At 34.8% G+C, this 20,968-nt stretch overlaps 1 protein-coding gene across 4 annotated transcripts in view; it reads right to left on the reverse strand.

Moving 5' to 3' along the window:
• LNPK (lunapark, ER junction formation factor) overlaps window positions 1-20,968 on the reverse strand; it is a 74,318-nt gene that overhangs the window by 21,199 nt on the left and 32,151 nt on the right. For all 4 annotated transcript variants that reach the window (XM_043577106.1, XM_043577108.1, XM_043577105.1 and 1 more), the window contains 3 exons: window positions 16,088-16,171; window positions 15,954-16,005; window positions 642-854 (listed from right to left, as the gene is read on the reverse strand). In XM_043577106.1, coding sequence (XP_043433041.1) covers window positions 642-854; window positions 15,954-16,005; window positions 16,088-16,171 — 349 coding nt within the window. The remainder of the gene's footprint in view (window positions 1-641; window positions 855-15,953; window positions 16,006-16,087; window positions 16,172-20,968) is intronic.

The following is a 20,968-nucleotide window of genomic DNA, read 5'->3' on the forward strand; positions in this document are numbered from 1 at the left end:
GTAATATAATCTATTACACTTCAAAAATGGGGTCTTCCCCTAGAGCTCTACCACACTGAACAAAGAAAATCCAAAGAAATGAAATAGTAAAGGCAGTATGTTAATTTAATAGAACTTTATGCTAAAGTATCTGTCAGAAAATACTAAGGTTCTTTGGCTTAATAAAAGAAAAATCTACCAGCCCATAGTAACAATAATAGTACTGTAGACTACAATGCAGAAATAGTCTTCCTGGAATATGTTGTCATGCTTAAAAATGTATGTGAAGAGTTTAGCAAAAAACATGAATATATTCCAAAAGTGTTCTCTTCTATCCCCATTTTATATAAATCTGGAGCCATTCTAAATCTGAATATAAAAAGATATGCTATACTGTTGACTACAGAATACTACAAAGTTTTATTGCCATTTAAACAAAGAAGCCATAACAGTTAAATGAGCTCAAGAAATAGGTTTCAGTATCACAAGGTGCCAGCTGTAAAGAGTTATGGCTAATTGAATATGGAACTCCTGCTTAATCAGATAACTGCTCTGCTATTTCCAAATGAAATGCCATTTCCATACTGCCTGAAAATGGCCCGTTTTATTGGTAACCAGAGAAAACAATATAAACTGTAAATAACATTAAGTGCTCTGTTTACCCATTCCAGGCACTGAAGTAGCAGGGGATCCAAGACGTCTTGGTAACACATTTGATGATAGGGCTGGAGTAACAGTTCTTTCTGGGGGTCCACCAGGGGCTGAACTGTCCTTTGGTGGTCCAGGAGATACTGGAACTTGTGGAGAAGGGCCCTGGCTAGAGCTTGCTGGTGTTGGAGAAAGGTTTCTCTGAGCTGCAGTTCGCTGACGAATCTCTGAGAATAAGAATTAAAAAGTGTATTTTCAATTTAATATCTGTATTAGCCAATACCACAAATGACACGTTTAATGAAGTTTTGTGGCACCAGAAAGCATCTCTAGGGTCAAGATTTCTTATAATAAGAAATCTATAAAATGTACATTGAAAACTGACTGTAACAGAGTACTCCATTTCTGATCCTATACTTCCAACTGTATATGTTTACACAAAGAGCCTCAATCTATCACAGGTATCACTTTTCAAAATAAATTCAATGAAAATAAAACCATCCCCAATTATGTGTCATGTCTTTTTATAGTAATCCTCTCTAATTTATGATGAAGGAAAGAAAGTTTATTAAAATTAGTGAAAACTCAGGGGCGCCTGGGTGGCGCAGTCGGTTAAGCGTCCGACTTCAGCCAGGTCACGATCTTGCGGTCCGTGAGTTCGAGCCCCGCGTCGGGCTCTGGGCTGATGGCTCAGAGCCTGGAGCCTGTTTCCGATTCTGTGTCTCCCTCTCTCTCTGCCCCTCCCCCGTTCATGCTCTGTCTCTCTCTGTCCCAAAAATAAATAAATGTTGAAAAAAAAAATTTTTTAAAAAATTAGTGAAAACTCTAATGAAAATGGCAGATTTTTTTCAAGATAAGAAAAAAGATAACTAAGAAATGAATGAATGAAGTATATTCTAGAATCATCAAATAATTTATGAGGTACTTAATCTAAGTAGTCACAAAAATGCTGAAAAAGTATTCTTTACTATTAGGTACCATTCCCACTCTCCTTATATTATTAACATCCTTTTGGTAATTTTTTTTTTTTGTCAATACATTCAATAAAGGAAAACTCCCACTCTGCATAAACAGTATCATCACAAATAAATCTAAATAAGTCTCATCTTTTAGTTGCAGAAATTACAAGATTTTCTGTATTAGGGGTTGGTAAATGTGCCATATCCAGGCTCCTGCCCCTTTTTATAGTTTTATTAAAACACGACAACACTCTTTTTTGTTTACATATTGCCTATAGCTGTTTTAGAAGAGCTGAGAAGAGATCATATGACTGTCAGAGCCATTTACTATATTTACTATCTGGCCCTTTACAGAAAGTTTCATAATTCTCTACTCCATAACATTTCACTTCTATCATTTCCCCTTCCCACCATATCTTACTTGAATGTCAATGGTAAGATCTCAAGTAAAGAAGTGCTTATAGCTTTTTAATTCTACATATCACCTTAAATTATCACAAATCCTCGAACAGTAGGCTGAAACTAAAGAAGTTAAGTTCCAATTGGCATGACTGGTAAAAATGCATACTTCCAGAAGCAAAATATTTTAAGTTTGGACTCTGTTTGGCAGTTAAAGATTTTCATTAAAAGTTCACTGCCACTAAAAGTATAGCTCTAGCATCAGATTTCAGTTTACTACAATCTAGTCTACCAGCTAAGAACCTGGGCCCTGTAATCAGAAAAGTCTGGTTAGAATCCTACAGCCTTACAAGACCTTAGATGGGATAACTTCACTAAACCTCTTTTCTTCATCTGTAAATTCAGGATAATAATATTAACTCACAGAACTGTAATAAGGATTAAATAAGATAATGTCTGTATTGATAGCTCACATTTACTGAATACATCCATAATATTTCAGATGACAGTGTTTTCACACAAAGTATTTTCAAATGACCAGTTAGGGTGTTATTACTGAGACCAACTAATTTTCCTCTGGCTCTTAATTTAGTCTCTAACCTAGCCACTGAAATAATAAATTACAAGCAGATCATCATTATAGAAATGGAACTGTCTTTGTATTTGGTGATTTTCCATGCAGTTTAGAAATTTTCAGATTTTACCTGGACCAATTGTATCCTGGTATCTCTTGCAAATTAGCTGGTTACCTAATTATCTTTTACTCACAAGAAACACCTTAAGAGGTGGTTACACATTAGGAAAGCCATTAAATGCTGCAAAAAGTACTGAGGGGCACCTAGCTGGCTCAGTCAGTAGAGCATGCAACGCTTGATCTCAGGGTCATGAGTTGAAGCCCCAGGTTGGGTATAGAGTCTACTTAAAACACACACACACACACACACACACACACACACACACACAAAAGGTACTAAGATCAGTGAAATTATATTAAGATTTGGTCATTTGAATTGATTGTAAAAAACAAGGTATCAGGTACTGCAAATCATTTTTCAGCCAATTTACAGGTAAACCATAACTCAAAAAGACATTTTCCTTCCAGATAAATAAAAGTTTAACATGTATTAGACTATATTAAAAGTAGCTATTAAGATTTGAAACTGCTTCCTCTAAATGCGCATCTACCCTGGAGCACTTAACTAAAGTACCCGTTTAACATCAGCCATGTAGGACTGAAAGATGAGGTCTGTAACTAGCTAGTTAACAAAGGACACCATGTGTAGCATTCCATGAAAGAGACCCTTGGCTTAATAATTTCTAAATCTAAATTTAGGCAGAAAAGGGAGAAAAATGATATAAGAGAGTCAGGAAAGGGAGAAAACATAGTGTCAGTGTTTTCAAAGGAAAAGCAAGTAACAAAGAATTACAATATCAATAGGTGAAAGTACCTAGTAGTACAACATCCAATCTATAGTTGGTAAGGTGTTATGAAATATTCTGGTAGTCTCAATTTAAAACATCTAAGATTTATCTACTTTTAGTCACCTGCCATTCACAAATGCTTTGTATTATAATTTCTCTAAAATGTTTATGGTATTCAACTAAGTATTATATTGTTATATTCAACATTTCCTGCATTTAAATGTAAAATACCATCCCCCCAAAATATTTACCAAGCATTTCACATCATTCTGGCAAAGTATCATAAAGAGTGTTTCATAAATTCAAGTCTTGACTACAAGATGTTTCAACATCCTTATCTGTGATCAGTCACTGATTCAATAAAAATCACATTCAACAAGAATGAGTACATGTCTATAGTTTTAAATTCCAAATGAAACAAATAGAATCTGAATGAGATTAAAAACCAGTACATTACAATAAACAAATTTTAAAATAATGAAAAAACAAGACAGCTGTTAAAAAGCATAGACTGCCAGAAATAAGTCAGAGAAAGACAAATACCATATGATTTCACTCACATATGGAATTTAAAAAACAAACAGATGAAAATAGGGGTGGAAAAAAAGAGAGAGGCAAGCAATAACACAGACCCTTATCTATAGAGAACATACTGAGGGTTGCTGGAGGGGAGGAGGGCAGGGGAATGGGTTAAATGGGTGATAAATATTAAGGAGGGCACTTGTGATGAGCAGTAGGTATTATATATAAGTGATGAATCACTAAATCCTATACCTGAAACTAATATTACACTGTATGTTAACTAAGTGGAATTTAAATAAAAACCTGAAACTAAAAAAAAAAAAAAAAAAAACCCAGACACCGGGATCAAGCTGTGTGGATTTAAGTTTCAGCTCTACCCTGTTTATTAGATGTGCATGCAACCTTTTCCAAGTTGATGACAACTTTCAGTTCAGCTTCCTCATAATAGGAATACTTAACCTCTTATGGTTGTTGTAAAGATTAAATGAGATAAGCAACACAAAGGGCTTAACCAAAGCACAAGTACTTAATAAGTACTTAATAAACAATAACTATTAGTAGTATTCATCTAAACTTTCCAGAGATTACAATAAATCAAAAGCTAAGCAACCTACAACTCCTAAAGCCATAATTAAAATAAAATGTAGATATTAATGTACAAATTAAATGTTTTCCTAAAGTTATTTGTGAACTGACTTAAACGTGTAAATTCACAATTTATGCAAAAACTTAAATCTATAACTCTAGCATATTATCGATAATTCTTGAGATAAAAGTTCTAGAAATCAAATAATTCTCTTGATTTATCAGATTTTTAAATACTGATTCTTTACATGTAGAGGGTTTTGTCTTCATTTCGGTATTAAGCTGGAATAGGAAGAATACCATATTATAGTTAGGAGACCTGGATTTTCATCCTAGTGATACCACCAGTTCCTTATGTAAATAAAAAGTCTTTTATCTACTCTGGGTTTCAAATTTCTTTAAAGAGTGTTGGCAAAACTACAAAGATGATCCTCATATTTTCCCTAGCACTGGTCAAAGGTTTTCTGAACACTGTGTCCAGTTCTAAGCCTCATAAGAAAAAGTGTCAAGAAAAAGCTTTTGAATGATTCACATATGTAAATGTGGAGATTTTTAAATTGGGGGTGAATAAGGCTCTTTATAAGTGATTACTAAATGTAGTTCTGTGAGACATAAGGGATATATCTTCAGGAGAACTTCCATTGTTAAATGTATATAAATTCCAGTCCCTAATGTTTAAATTTATATGATCCCTTTAAAAATCAAAATAATAAAGACCATGGATCTGACATCTCTTTTACTTTCAAAATTTTCTGAACTCTATATTCACTGTACCATCTTCTACATATCCTACTCATGCTAAGCTACTTTAAACTCAGCCTCTGCCCTATTTCTCCACTTAGATTGTTTTCTCAATAGGTGGATGCCTTTTAACAACACAATTACTCCATAACCTCTTCCTTCCCATAGAGGCAAAGCTTTTGGGAGGGAAGAAAAACTTCCCCAACATTTCACTTCTCAACCCAACACAATCTGTTTTTTGTCTTTCTTAGCTACAATATCACTTACACTTACCACTGAAGACACCATTGCTTTGGTTACCAACAAACCTACACCATTACTGTTAACAGCTACTCTTTAAGGAATCCCTATTATCTACTAGGAACTACACTAGGTGATTAATGTGAGTTTACTAATTTCATCTAATATTTAAATCAACTCTTTGAGATAATTCTTATCCTTAGTTTTCAAAAGAAGAAACTAAAGCTCAAAAGCTAAGCAACTTGCAGATTCTCACAGTAAAATAAGAGATGGAGGCAGGATACAAATCCCAGTGTTTATTACAACAATGCCCTCAACTCTGTTATAACTTATCAGATTCAATGGCCTCACTTGTCTTCTACTCACCTGACCCTTTGCAGACTATGACAGCAGATGCATCCCTAACTACACTTCAACTTTCTAGATGCCAGTTTAGTTCTGCTTTTAACTTTAATCATTCCTTCTTTTTCCTGGGCTCCTCCTTTTGCCATCTACCCTTAAATGTTAATATTCCCTGGAGTTCTGCCATAGGCCTTCTTACTCTGTTTTCTCTCCCTGGGCAATTTCACTCAATCCCATGGTTTGAATAACTATCATCTATACGTCCCAATCATTCCTAATCTGTACCTATAACCTTAACCTTCTTCCTGAGCTTCATATGAAATAATCAATTACCTATAAACCATACCACTTAGATGTCACTTGACTCAACAAATCCAAAAGCAAATCCATTATCTTCTACACAAATGTACTACTCCAAGTCTTATGCTTATCTTGCTTAAAACATCTAACCAGTTGCCAAAAACCTAGGTGATATCTGGACCCCTCTTCCCTCTCCCCACTTTCCAAATCTAATTGTCATAAAATCTTGTCAATCTAATCTTAAATCTTAATTATCTCTTAAATCTCTTCTTTTTCAACTCCTTTGCCACAACTTTATATCCTGTAGGCCTTTACCTCTTACCTATAATAGATTATATCCTAATCCATCTCCATGTCTTCAACCTTGTTCTCTCCAAATCCATTCTCCATATTACAAAAAAAAAAAAAAAAAGTGTTCTTTCTAAAATGCAAAGCCTCCAGTGGCTTTCCATGTCACATATACAATAAAGTCCCAAACTCCAGAATGTTGCATATACAAAATGCTTCATGATCATCCTTCCCTCACATAAACACTACCTCCCTTTTTTGGGCATACAGCACCATTTGCAGTCTCTTAAGGTACCCCATTGTTTCCCTCTTCTTATCTTTGCATGTGAAGTAGACCTGAACAGTCCTATCCCAGTGTGTTCTCAAGGCACATTGTTACTAAAATTTATAATGCATTGTGATTTGTACCTACCACCTTCATTGTGGTCCTTAATACGTTAAGATTATTTACATGCGCGCACCCTTTCGAACCAAGAGCTCCTAGACAGGAACTGCATCTTAGTAGCCCCAGGATTTGGTAAGTAATTAGCACAGAGTGTGAGCTTAATAAACATCTGTGAAATAAATTTACTTTCCACTTGCATTTCAAGATTAAATTTCCAACTGTCTGTTATCCAACTTAGATGGTATAGTAGGCAGAAAAATGGCCTCCCACACATGTGCACATTCTCATCCTCAGAACCTATAAATGTTATGTCACATGAAAGAGGAATTAAGATTGCAGATAGAATTAAGATTGTTAATCAGCTGAATTTGTGTTGCCTGCTTCATTGAGAATTTCAGCCTAACTTCAGGAGACCATACAAAAAAAGCCAACTTCAAGCAGAAAATATGCTAATCACATATGCCACTTGCCAGCCTGTAGTTTACTATTTGTGTTGTTCTGCTTTTTAAATTAATAATAAATTTTCTTATATTATTTTATAAACAAATAATCCAATTTAAAAACAGGCAGAGAACATGACTAGATGTTTTCCCAAGAAGACACAAAGATGGCCAACAGACACATGAAAAGAAATTCAACATCACTAATCATCAGGGATATGAATATCAATGCCACTGTGAGATATCACCACATACTAGTCAGAATGGCTAGTACCAAAAAGACAAGAAATAACAGGTGTTGGCAAGGATGTGGAAGAAAGGGAACCTTTCTACAATATTGGTAGGAATGTAAATTGATGCAATCACTATGAAAAACAGCATGGAGCTTCCTTAAAAATTAAAAATTTTAAAGTAGAAATACCATACAACTTCCACTTCTGAGTATTTACCAGAGAAAAACAAAAACACTAATTTGAAAAGTTAAATACACCCTTATGTTCAATGTGTCATTATTTACAATAGCCAAGATATGGAAGCAACCTAAGTGTCCATCAACAGATGAATGGATCAAGATGTGCCATTTACACACACACACACACACACATACACACACACACACACACACACATATACATATAATGGAATATTATTCAGCCATAAAAAGGGGTGAGAACTTGTCATTAGCAACGACATGGATGGACCTACAGGGTATAAAGCTAAGTGAAATAAGTCAGACAGAAAAAAGACAAGAACCATGTAATTTCACTTATAATGTGAAATCTAAAAAAAGTAAACAGGGATGCCTGGGTGGCTCAGTCAGTTGAGAATCCAACTCTTGATTTTGGCTCAGGAGAGCCTGCTTAAGATTCTCTCTCTCTCTCCCTCCCTCCCTCCCTCGGTCTCCCACTTGCACTAAAATAAAAACTAAATTAAAATAAAATAAATAAATAAATAAAATGAACAAACAAAATAAAAAATAGACTCATAAATACAGACAACAAACTGGTGGTTGCCAGAGAGGAAGGGAGGAAAGAGGGATGGGCAAAATAGGTGAAGGTGCTTAAGGGATACAAATTTACAATTATAAAACAAGTAACCCACTGGGATGAAAAGTACACCATAGGGAATACAGTCCACAATATTGCAAGAACTTTGTATGGTGACAGACGGTAGCTACACTTAGCTTGGAAAGCTAATGTACACAATTGTCAAATCACTATGTTGTACACTTAAAACTAATACAATGTTGTGTGTCAATTGTACTTCAGTTGAAAAGAGGATGTTTGGCGACACCTGGGAGGCTCAGTCAGTTGGGCATCCAACTCTTGATTTTGGCTCAGGTCATGATCTCATGGTTCATGGGTTTGAGCCCTGCTTGGAGCTCTGTGCTGATAGTGTGGAGCCTGCTTGGGATTCTCTCTCCCTCTCTCTCTGCCCCTCTCCCACTCATGGTCATGCTCGCTCTCTCTCCCCCAAAATATATAAACATTAAAAAAAATGTTTTGCTTTATAATTCTTTATCTCAACATTTACTTTTTTCATCACCTTGATGGTTTATTTCTACTTAGTCTCCTACCTCTTTCAACTTTAAACAACCTGCACCTGGCAGCTCACCAACATCCCATTTGGTAAATTATTATTTTACAACATTTAAATACAATTTGTTAATTCTAAGAAAAAGTTTTCTTTTATTTCCTTCAACTCAGCACATTTATTAAGCAACCACTCTGAGTAAAGCACCACTGAATGGTTGCACACAGAGGTGGCAAGCACAGATCACACAAAAATCATGAAACAGCAGGTAAGTGCCATAAAAAAGGAACCAACAAAGTGCCATAGAGGGCCCAAGAATGGGGAGATTAAACTCGGTGATGGGATGAAGGAAGGGTTCATGGGAATGGGGCATTTAAGACAAACACTGAAAAATGGATGGAGACATAAATGCCTTTGTTACCTGTATTAAGGCACACGTGGCAGTTTTAAAATACAAGCCCAGGATGCTTTGGTTTGCCTGCCATCAAATGGGGGATGGAGGACGTCTATGTCCCCTCCCTTGAATCTGTTCCTGTTTGACCAAGAGAATATAAATGCGCCAGTTTTCAGGACTACTTTCTGTCTCTTGGGCTGCTTGCTCTTAGAATCCAGCCACCATGTTGGAGCAAGCCCAAGTGACCCCATGAGAGAACTCCATGCGGAGAGGAACTAACAGCCAGCACCAACTTGTCAGCCATGTGAGTAAGCCATCCTGGTAGTAGATGTTCCAGGCCCAATCAGGTAGATCCAAAAGATGTGAGGCAGAGATGCTCAGTCTCTGTCAAACCTTGCCAACACTGAAAATTCATGAGCAAAACAAATGAATGTTGTTGTAAGCCACTAAGTTTTGGGGTGGTTTGTTATTTAATAGATAGCTGTGTGGGGCGCCTGGGTGGTTCAGTCGGTTAAGTGTCAGACTCTTGATTTTGGCTCAGGTCATGATCTCACGGTTCGTGAGACCGAGCCCTCTATTGGGCTCTGTGCTGACAGCATGCAGCCTGCTTACAATTCTCTCTCTCCCTCTCTCTCTGAACCTCCCCCACTCTCTCTCTCTCTCTCTCAAAATAAATAAATGAACATTAAAAAAAAATAGATAACTGCAACAGTATAGATATGACACTTAAGAACATCCCAAAAAGTAAATTTACTATTTTACAAGTGTTTTCCAGATTTTTTAATCAAACATACACCTCAAAAAACAGTAAAATATGAAGTATCGTTCCCTTTGCTATCAAGATCAAAAACAGCGATTTCTACTTTAATCTTCCACATATGCCACGTAACACAAGTGAGTAAATTCTAAAAACCTACTTAAGAAGTTATAATCCATTTGCTAGAGCCATTAAATTTTTCTGCAATACTTATTGATTTCAAATTTAGCTGTGGCAGAATACAATTGACTTTTGTTAATGTCATTAGTAGAGATGCAGGGTTATGTACAAAGGTAAAAAAGAATGTATAGGTGACTTCCTTTTGAAACAAATATAAGAAAGTCTGTTAAGAATTTATGGTCATAACTTAATCTTAGAACTTTGCCATTAAAGGTAACTGCACCATTTTCAAGTTCAAGCATCCCACTCTGAAAGCACAGTTACCCTTCCAGCTTAATTTCTCAATTATTCTTTCAACTCCAAGGGGAGATCTATAATCCATTAGTTATTAAAGGGGTCAGCCAACTTTTGTAAAGGGTTACATAGTAAATATCTTAGGCTTTGTGGACCACATACAGCTTCAGTTGGATATTCTTATTCTTCTTTCTTATTTTTTAGAACACTTTAAAAATGTAAAACCAATTCTAAGGTCAAGAGCCATACAAAAGAGATCTTGTAGTTCAGACCCCTGTATCACTGCTACCAATACCTTTGATGTCCATCACCCGCCTCTCATGTCTTTACTTCCCTCATGATCATCTTAGATTCTACAATATATTGTCATAATCAATCCCTTGCAAACAATTTCACCACCCTGCCCCTTTATCACTTTATTTAATCCATTAGTCAAAACCCCAACCCTGGTTAAAACCAACTCTCTTCCTACTCCATGCCTCTACCCATACAGCTAAACAACAGGAAAACATGCACAACCATGCTTTAAATTCATGACTGTTAACTTTAAGTGGACTTTAATGTCCCCTGGCATTCCTACATTTTCCTAATCCATTTACTCTCTTAGTCTCCTAGAGACCTATTTTATATATTCTCTTCAGGGCCCCAACAATGTCTCCCCCATTCTCACTCTCATTAAGAAAATAGATATACAATCAGAAGACAATTCTCACTACGTACTTGGATCTGCCCATGTTCTCTGTCTTCCCTTATTATTGATGAACTATGCACGCTCGTATCGAAAGCCAACTCCTGCACTTGTACACTAAATCCCATTCCTTCTTGCCTCCTTACGGACTCTACCAATTGTCCCCACTCTCTCCATCATCAATTATTCCATGTCTTATAGGCCATTCCCAATAGCACACAAATTTCTTACCAACCCCAAATATCTAGATTTCTCTATCCTATAGAATCTATTCAGAAAATTATACTTGCAAATATCATTTTTCATTAATTCCAAACTTTACTACTTTTTAATCTACTAAGAACAAAGTCTTCCCATCTCTCAGTCTATGATTTCTAGAGAACTAGAATGAATGCTAAGATTCTAAGTACCGTTATCATTCTATTAAATGTAAATATGTATATATACATATAGATCTACCTTTTATGTTAATTTATTTCTTCATATCAAATCATTACCCTGATTTTCTAATATTAAGCACCCACTGATAAAAATTCCTTATAAAAAAGGGTCAAGACTAATACTGTCAAGGTCATGAAAAACAAGTCTGAGAAACGAGCACAGCCAAAAAAGCCTAAGAAGACAAGTCAACTAAATGCAATGTGGTATATCCTGGATGAGATCCTGAAACATAAAAAGAACATTAAACATAAATAAATAAATAAATAATAAAAAACTAAGGAAATCTGAATAAGCTATGTGGACTTTTAATAGTGAATCAATATTGGCTCATTACCTTTAACAAATGTACTATGCTAATGTAAGATGTTAACAGGGAAAACTTGGTACAAAGGTATATGGGAATTCTTTGTACTAGCTTGGTAATTTTTCTGTAAATCTAAAAATATTCTAAAACATTAACTTTATTAAAAAGAAGGTGAAGGTCAGGTTAGTATTGTTTCCAGTAAATATTACATTCCTTTTAATGCTAAACCTAAGAAAACCAAAGAATACTATTCTCAAATTTTATAATCAATCTCAGTATAATATATATTATTAATACTAAGTAATAAGAAATAAAAGAAATATATCTACTACACGTGAATCACAGTTCTGGTTCAGCAATCAAGCAAGAGAGTTAGATTCAAATAAGAACAGCACAATTCAATTTGATTTGGGAGCAAATCTATTCAAGCACCATTTATGCACATATATATTCATATATATTTTTGCACATATATATATGCACATATATATTTTTCCCCTACCTATTTCAGTTCAGAAACAGGTAAAAGAAAGGAAAGGAAGGAAAAAGAGGGAGAGAAGGAGGAGAAGGAAGGAAAGAACAAACGAATGAACAATGGTAAAAGCAAAGACATAAATATTTGACTAAATCACAGGAACAGAGAACTTAAACATAAATAAAATGTATGACTAAGTCACCTACACAATAATAGAAACCTAAAAGAGATTTGAAAGGATTAAACAACAAAACTCAATTATAATTCTCAAAAAGTAGAATGAAGTTGAGATATAGTTTAGAATTTTTTTCAATAAGGAAAAAACTCCAAACAGCAATTAATTACTGCAGATGAAGAACTAGTAATACTACAATAGGACCCTCCAGAAGAAATACTTTTAAGAGAAAAAAAAAAAAAGCTTATATGCTTCTTAAGGTTGAAAACCGTATTATATTCATCTCTGTACTCCTCATGGTATTTGCACATAAGAATTATTTAACATGTTCTTTTAAATAAACAATTCATTTATGGGGCACCTGGGTGGCTCAGTCAGTTGAGCAACCGACTTCAGCTCAGGTCATGATCTTGCAGTTTGTGAGTTCGAACCCCGCGTCAGGCTCTGTGCTGACAGCTCAGAGCCTCGAGCGTGCTTTGGATTCTGTGTCTCCCTTTCTCTGCCCCTTCCCCGCTCATGATCTGTCTCTCTCTGTCTCTCAAAAACGAATAAGCATTTTGGGCACCTGGGTGGCTCAGTTGGTTAAGTGTCCAACTTTGGCCCACATCATGATCTCACAGTGCGTGAGTTCAAGCCCTGTGTCAGGCTCTGTGCTGACGGCTTGGAGCCTGGAGCCTGCTTCGGATTCTGTGTCTCCCTCTCTCTCTTTGCACCTCCCCAGCTCATGCTCACACTCTGTCTCTGTCAAAAATAAATAAACTTAAAAAAAATTTTTTTTAATGAATAAATGTTAAAAAATTTTTTTTAAATAAAGAAAGAAACAAACAAACAATTCATTTATCTTATAACTAGTGGTTAATTCTCCTAAAAGGCTAAAAGGATATCCAAAAGCAGTACCACAGGAATCCACAGCAGAGACCAGCAATGGTTTTTCTATGACTACAATATGACATCAAAAGGAAAAAATGTATTTGAGTTTCAAAGGCTTCTAAGGAAAAATAAATTTAAATTCTTCAAGGGAAATTATGTTGCCTAAATATTATTAAATACTTAAAAATGTCAGTAAAGGGTTCATACCTCTTTTTTTTAATGAGAGAAAAGAGCAGATTTTTTTTAAGTAACAGCATCAGCTTTCTGCAAAATATCACATTTTAAAAATTTCCTAAGGTTATTTAAGAAGTAGTTTTGAAACATTAGTACCAGTTACACAAAATATTGTAAAAATTATAGAAACCTGGCCTAGACCGAACACTCTTTTTAAAATTACTAGAAAGGGGGTACCTGGGTGGCTCAGTCGGTTAAGCGTCTGACTTCAGCTCAGGTCATGACCTCATGGTTTGTGAGTTCGAGCCCCACACTGGGCTCTGTGCTGACAGCTCAGAGCCTGGAGCCTGTTTCGGATTCTGTGTCTCCCTATCTCTCTGGCCCTCCCCTGCTTAGACTCTGTCTCTCTCTCAAAAATAAATAAAAACATTTTAAGAAACATTTAAAATTACTAAAAACAAGTGTAAGTTGTAGAAAAATGTAAACGTATTATGAAGGCAGGAGTTTCAGTGCAAGTATCTATGACTAATTTATTTTAATCATATGTAAACTTATTATATTCATCAAAATATCAGGCTTCTATTTCTATAAACCAAAATCCTACTTATAGAAAATGGGAGAGGGTGGGATTCTTCCCATATAGCCCTGCCAATCAGAAAACCTAAAACTGGGGCACCTGGGTGGCTCAGTCAGTTAAGCCTCTGACTTTGGCTCAGGTCGTGATCTCACATTTCATAAGTTCAAGCCCCATGGCAGACTCTGTGTTGACAGCGGAGGCGGAGCCTGGAGCCCACTTCCAGTTCTGTGTCTCCTTCTCTCTGGTCCTCCCCTGCTCATTCTCTCTCTCTCTCTCTCTCAAAAATAAACATTTAAAAAAAAAACTAAAAAAAAAAAAAAAAAAAAAAGAAAAAGAAAACCTAAAAGTATTATGGCTTATTTAGTACCAATGGTCTCTGTGGACATTTATAAAAGAATTGACTTCTGAAAGTTCTAAAAGTCATCCTTAACTTTATAAACCAGGCTACAATTCTGATGATTTATAAGAATAAAAGTTAAATTTTAAAAAATGGTTTTTTTAATGTTTTTTTTTTTTTTAATTTTTTTTTCAACGTTTATTTATTTTTGGGACAGAGAGAGACAGAGCATGAACGGGGGAGGGGCAGAGAGAGAGGGAGACACAGAATCGGAAACAGGCTCCAGGCTCCGAGCCATCAGCCCAGAGCCCGACACGGGGCTCGAACTCACGGACCGCGAGATCGTGACCTGGCTGAAGTCGGACGCTTAACCGACTGCGCCACCCAGGCGCCCCTGTTTATTTATTTTTGAGAGAGAGAGAGACAGAGCACGAGCAGGGGAGGAGCAGAGAGGAGACACAGAATCCAAAGCAGGTTCCAGACTCCAGGCTCTGAACTGTCAGCACAGAGCCCGACGCGGGGTTCAAACCCACGAACCGTGATACCATGACCTGAGCCGAAGTCGGACACTTAATCAACTGAACCACTCAGGCACCCCAAAAGTTAAATTTTTAAAAATGATATATTCTGTATTGTAACAAAAGCCTTACAAACTATGATATTCTAGAAAAAAGAACAAAGAGGAAAGCCAATACAAACTCAAAAATATCTTTTCACATGCCAATCTTAGAATTACTTTATGTAGCCACTTAAAATAGTAACTTTTTAAATTTTATGTAATATTTAATACAATAGTAGTGATGGTTTCGCTAATAATCTGACAACACAACTTTTGAAAGAGTTTATGTTTTACATTGCAGTAATTCTATTTTTTCTTAATTATTAGAAATTCAAACTTTCTAAATTATTTTATTATCTTTCTAAATAAAAGTTTTTAGAAGAAACTTCAAGCTTGACAAAATGTTCATTAAATTTCTCAAAAATAAATCATAAAAATGTAAGAATTTTCATAAGGCATTCTAAGAGATTCTTTATATATATATATTTATTTATTTGAGACAGAGAGAGTGAGAGAGAGTGCACGCACAGGGGACAGGCAGAGAAAGAGAGAGAAACAGAATCCCAAGCAAGCTCCCTACTGTCAGCACAGAGCCCAACATAGGGATCGATCTCACAAACCTTGAGATCACGACAAGAGCCAAAATCAAGAGTCCAATGTCTAACTGACTGAGCCACCCAGGCACCCCTAAGAGATTCTTATAAGAAAGGGGGAAAAAACTTAACAAAATATTGATGGAATTATTTAAATTTCAAAAGCTTAAAATCAATTATATATTTAATCTCAAAAGATAACATCTTTACTTATTTATCAACATATTCCTGTAAAATAAAAATGAAGTAAACTTATTGCCATCCACTCCAAGTCATAACCCACACTACCAAGTATAAATCAACATAAAAGCATTCTACACAAGTTTTTACACACCTCTATCACACTTTTGAACTCACTTGGATAAATACGGTTCTTTCCAACAGCAGCAGCAGTTTCTACAAAGTTATTTACCTTGTCCAGGTCTTGCAGATACAGCTGCTCCAGCAGATGGCGGCTCAAACTCCTGTCAATTACAGTTATGTTATTACAGTGACCTATTACAATGCACTATTTATAATAAAATAGCAGTGATATAACAGCCTTACCTTTGCTTTCTTTGAGTCTGGGTCAAACCTTTCAAGAATTAATTTAGCCGTTTTATAAGTTTCTTTTTCCATGACTTCTTCAAGCTACAAACAAAAATTTCCATAAATTGTCACACTTTAAAACATATACACTACTTATTTTTAAATGTCCTATTCTAAAAATGTTCAAGTACAATGCTTAAAATAAACAGCACATAATATATCCAAATAGCATGAAAGACTTCCTACATTCAAATAATTAAAATCCAGATTTTAAAATGGCTTCTAACCTCTAATATGTTACTTGTATTTAACAGCTTTACTGGAAGGAAATACCAAATACTGCTAATTGTTTACATATAATGAGGAGAATAATTACATGCACCAACTTCAATAATGGAATGTGCAAAAATCTATCAGCCATCATTATTGGAAGTTATTAGACATGACAAGCAAATGACAGGCAATTCCTCAGATTTATTTCCTCATAGCACTTAATGCTATTAATTTAAAGAAGGTCGTTAGCCAAGAGCTTTACAAAATAAAATCTCTGTGCCAATTAACTGCTGTCAGCATCGATTTTAGATTATTTATTAGCAGAAGCAATTAGCTTGCTGCAAATGCAGTGAAACTCACTAACTGGGAGAACAGCCATGGAATTTGCTCAAATGACTTTAAAAGCTGAAGCTCCTCCTTTTTTACTTAGATCCAAACAACTTGAGAGGGAAAAAAACATAGTAAGAATTTAAATAAAAACTTTACTGAGTTCTATACTCACACTAGGGACTGTAATTAAAACAGTTCATTATTATAGCATTTTATTTACAATACATTCAAGTCACTCTATGGCATAATACAGGGTTTAATTTAAAAAGCAATAAGTAGTAAAGTATCATTTTAGCACTTATGGCCCAATATCAAGAAAGTTTAATTTTAGTACAAGACAGTCATATTATGACAAATAGCTAATGTATAGTAGAAAATGCTTTTGCAAAAACTGGAATAGGACGTTTTCTTTTCCTTTTCAGTGACCACTATAGCCACTTAGATTTCAGTAAATGTCATATTTATTTCAAAGGTCATTTATTTTAGAATTCAACACAAGAGCACATTTACCAAGTTAAAAAAAAATGCTGCCAACAGTTGTTAATGGATTCCTCATTAAAAACTCAATTCAACATTTAAGAAGCGAAATGCTTACATGAATGATTTATTAACCTTGGTTCAGTGAAACTAAAAATTTTCCAAATTATTTCAAAATTATGATAAATTCTCAAAACAAGCAAGTTTAATTTTCTGATGTAAAGGAAAGGTTTGCAGTATCACCTGAGAGTTGAGGAAAAAGTAGGAATTGAGATAGAAAGATATTATACGCCCCCAAATCAACATAATCTACATGGAATCCACATGGAATATCAATGAACTAAGTCCCTGATCTCTACAAATTAATTTTTGATGTCTTAGACTAATAATGTTGTGGCAATAGAACTTTACGTGATGATGAAAACGGTTTACATCTTCACAATACAGTAACCGCTAAGCCATATGTGACAAATGAGCACTTAAAACGTTGCTTGTGCAAATGAGGAATGGAATTGTAGTTTTATTACATTTTAAACAATGTACATTTAAAAGATACATGTAGCTCTGGCTACTGATCTGGATAGCACAGTTCTAGACTAAGATGATTTCTAGGCTTAAAAAGAAGATTAGATACAACCATGATCTTTAAAACAACACACAAAACTCAAAACCAAAATGACACTTCACCAAATGATTGCAATTCCTGCTGATCATTCAGCCAGTATTCATGTTTATGTCCATGTTCATGTAAAGTATCTTCAATAAAATCATTTTTTAAAGCACTAAAAGACATAAATCCACTCTCTTTTGCACTTTTAACAAAAATTTTTCACATTTTTTTTAATGTTTATTTATTTTGGAAGGAGAGACAGTCAGAGTGGGGGGGGGGGGTGCAGAAAGAGAGAGAGGGAGACACAGAATCTAAAGCAGGCTCCAGGCTCTGAGCTGTCAGCACAGGGCCCAACGCGGGGCTTGAACCCACAAACCGCAAGATCATGACTTGAGCCGAAGTCGGAAGCTCAACCAACTAAGCCACCCAGGAGCCTCTCTCACATAATATCTTAATTAACACATGTATCCATACAACATTTTAAGTGAATTCAACTTATTTTAAACACAGACATTCTGATCAGTGAAAAAAACATAAGCTTGAAACTCTGAAGTCCGAAAAAAAATCAGGGTTAAAGCACATATCCATTCTTAATTACCCAGAAAGACTTTGAGCAAGTCTTCTGACCTCAGTTTCTCTTTTTGTAAAGCAGATACATTACTACTTTCTTCATACTACTATTAGGCACTTTAGGGGCACCTGGGTGGCTCAGTCAGTTAAGCGTCTGACTCTTGGTTTTGGCTCAGGTCATGATCTCATGGTTCATGGAGTCAAGCCCTATGTTAGGCTTGGGATTCTCTCTCTCTCTCTCTCTCTCTCTCTCTCTCTCTGCCCCTCCCCCATTCTCTCATTCTAGCTCTCTCTCTCAAAAATATTTTTGAAGGTAATTACAATAATGTAGGAGAAAGTCTACAACAGTACTCAATTACAATAATACATAATCTTTAGTGATATCCCAATTAATCAGAATGGGTCTGAAAACAGTGTTTTCAAATACCCAACATATTAATCCCAAGATGCAAGAATGAAAAATCAGATTCTCAGAATTCCCTAAAATATAAATTACCCTATATTATTCATAATATTTTTTATATTTTAAGTAATAATAAATTATATAATTGCTTTTCTGTGATACATTATACCAAAGGTTTCAGACCTTTTATTTAAAAAAATAATAATTTATTATGAATCAATGATATTATTATATATTTCAGTAACATGCAAAAATTACTTCTACTTGATATACACATTTCATCACAGACAACACTAAAAAGAAAACATTACCACAAATGTCAGAAAAATTTTTAATTTTAAAAGGTAATCCTACAAATACTTGAATTTTAAAATATCCTTCATGAAAGAATGAAATCTGGCCATTTGTAGCAACGTGGATGGAACTGGAGAGTATTACGCTAAGTGAAATAAGTCAGGCAGAGCAAGACAGATACCATGTTTTCACTTATATGTGGATCCTGAGAAGCTTAACAGAAGACCATGGCGGGGGGGGGGGGGGGTAGTTACAGAAAGTGAAGGAGGCAAACCATAAGAAACTCTGAAATACTGAGAACAAACTGAGGGTGGATGGGGGGTGGGGGAGAGAGGAAAGTAGGTGATGGGCATTGAGAAGGGCACCTGTTGGGATGAGCACTGGGTGTTGTATGGAAACCAATTTGACAATAAATCATATAAATAAATAAATAGGTGAAAAAATAAAATAATAAATATCATTCATGAAATAAAATTTTAAAACACACAAAAAATCAATAGCTCTATCTAATATTTTTTATCTTTGCTTCATGGAAAATATTCTAGATGCAGCAAATTTCCTTTCATTTTACATTGACTTTGGTCAAATTATTAAGAGTGTACCCCAAAGTACCTTCAATTCAGAGCACTAGGGTACATGTTGCATTGTTTAAATTCATCTTTTTACAATGAAGAAAATACTGTCTGCTTACCCTGATTTTGGTTATTCTGCTGAAATCAATATTGTTTTTACTAGTTCAGATTTTAAATCATATTCTGATTTCATATAGGAGTATTCCACAACAACAGTCACATCTTTTCTCTCTGCATTTCTTAGTATTTACAAAGATCTACAGATCAATTTATATAATATATAGTGAATATTCAAACACTGAAAAATGGCAGCAAACATTATCTGGTAATATAAAAATATAACATTTGAAACTTCTAGTGAGGTCAACAGCCCTATACGGAATCACATGCCAAACGTGCCAATTTAAGGACTTATCTTGCTTCTAAAATTTATTTCATGGAATGTCATTCACAGGATTATATATACAATATATTACGTGTATAAGCCTATTATTACCTATTTGCAAGAATAACTCAACATTAACAAGAGACAGGACCCATAAAACATAATATGGCCACAAAAGCAAGACTGATTAATTAGCTTATAGTACTTCTCTACTACATGCTCCTGTCCTGTTTCCAGAAATGTCCACATTAACCTATAGCTCAGCATGTCAGCATTTCTTACTCTTTCTTTCAACTGGCATTAGTGGATTCCTTTGAACCAGTAACATTTGTAGTTAATTGTTAAGTTTTAATATTCGGGGAATTATAACACGCCCTCCCATGTCCCTAATTTCTCAACTGATTTTTCTCAGGATTTAGAAAAACATAAATTTCCTGAGAATTCCAGAAAGGAATTACCACATAGAAATACTGTTCTTGAAAAAGTACACCATTTTCATGAAGCCACTTAAATTTCAACACTTGTGTTTGATGGATCCTGATTCTGAACTGTTTTGATGGGATGCTCTTGGATGCAGAGGGATTATCTACTAAACAATAAATTTTAAAGCTATATATATATATTTTTTTTGAGTAGCAAAATGTACGTATCTAGACTTGGGAGTTTTTTAGATAATTAAAGATTAATTCCTAGCTTTATTTTAATAAGTAAATACTTACATTAAATTCTTAGATTTAAAACTGTCAAGATACTAATTTTCCTAAATAATTTAACTTTTTAATCAATTGATAGTTCATGTTCATTGTTACAAATTACACTTATACAAATTTATAAATTATATTACAAATCTATTCAGAATAAAGAGATGCATCCCTAAGGAAACCACCTTTAATAAAATGTCAAGTAGTAAATACAGTTTATATTCATTTTGTTATTAAAAGAGGAGAGACAGGAGTTGGATAATTTTACACTGATAAAAGTTACT

The sequence above is a fragment of the Prionailurus bengalensis genome, chromosome C1, assembly GCF_016509475.1.
Source record: "Prionailurus bengalensis isolate Pbe53 chromosome C1, Fcat_Pben_1.1_paternal_pri, whole genome shotgun sequence".
Taxonomy (NCBI): Eukaryota; Metazoa; Chordata; class Mammalia; order Carnivora; family Felidae; genus Prionailurus; species Prionailurus bengalensis.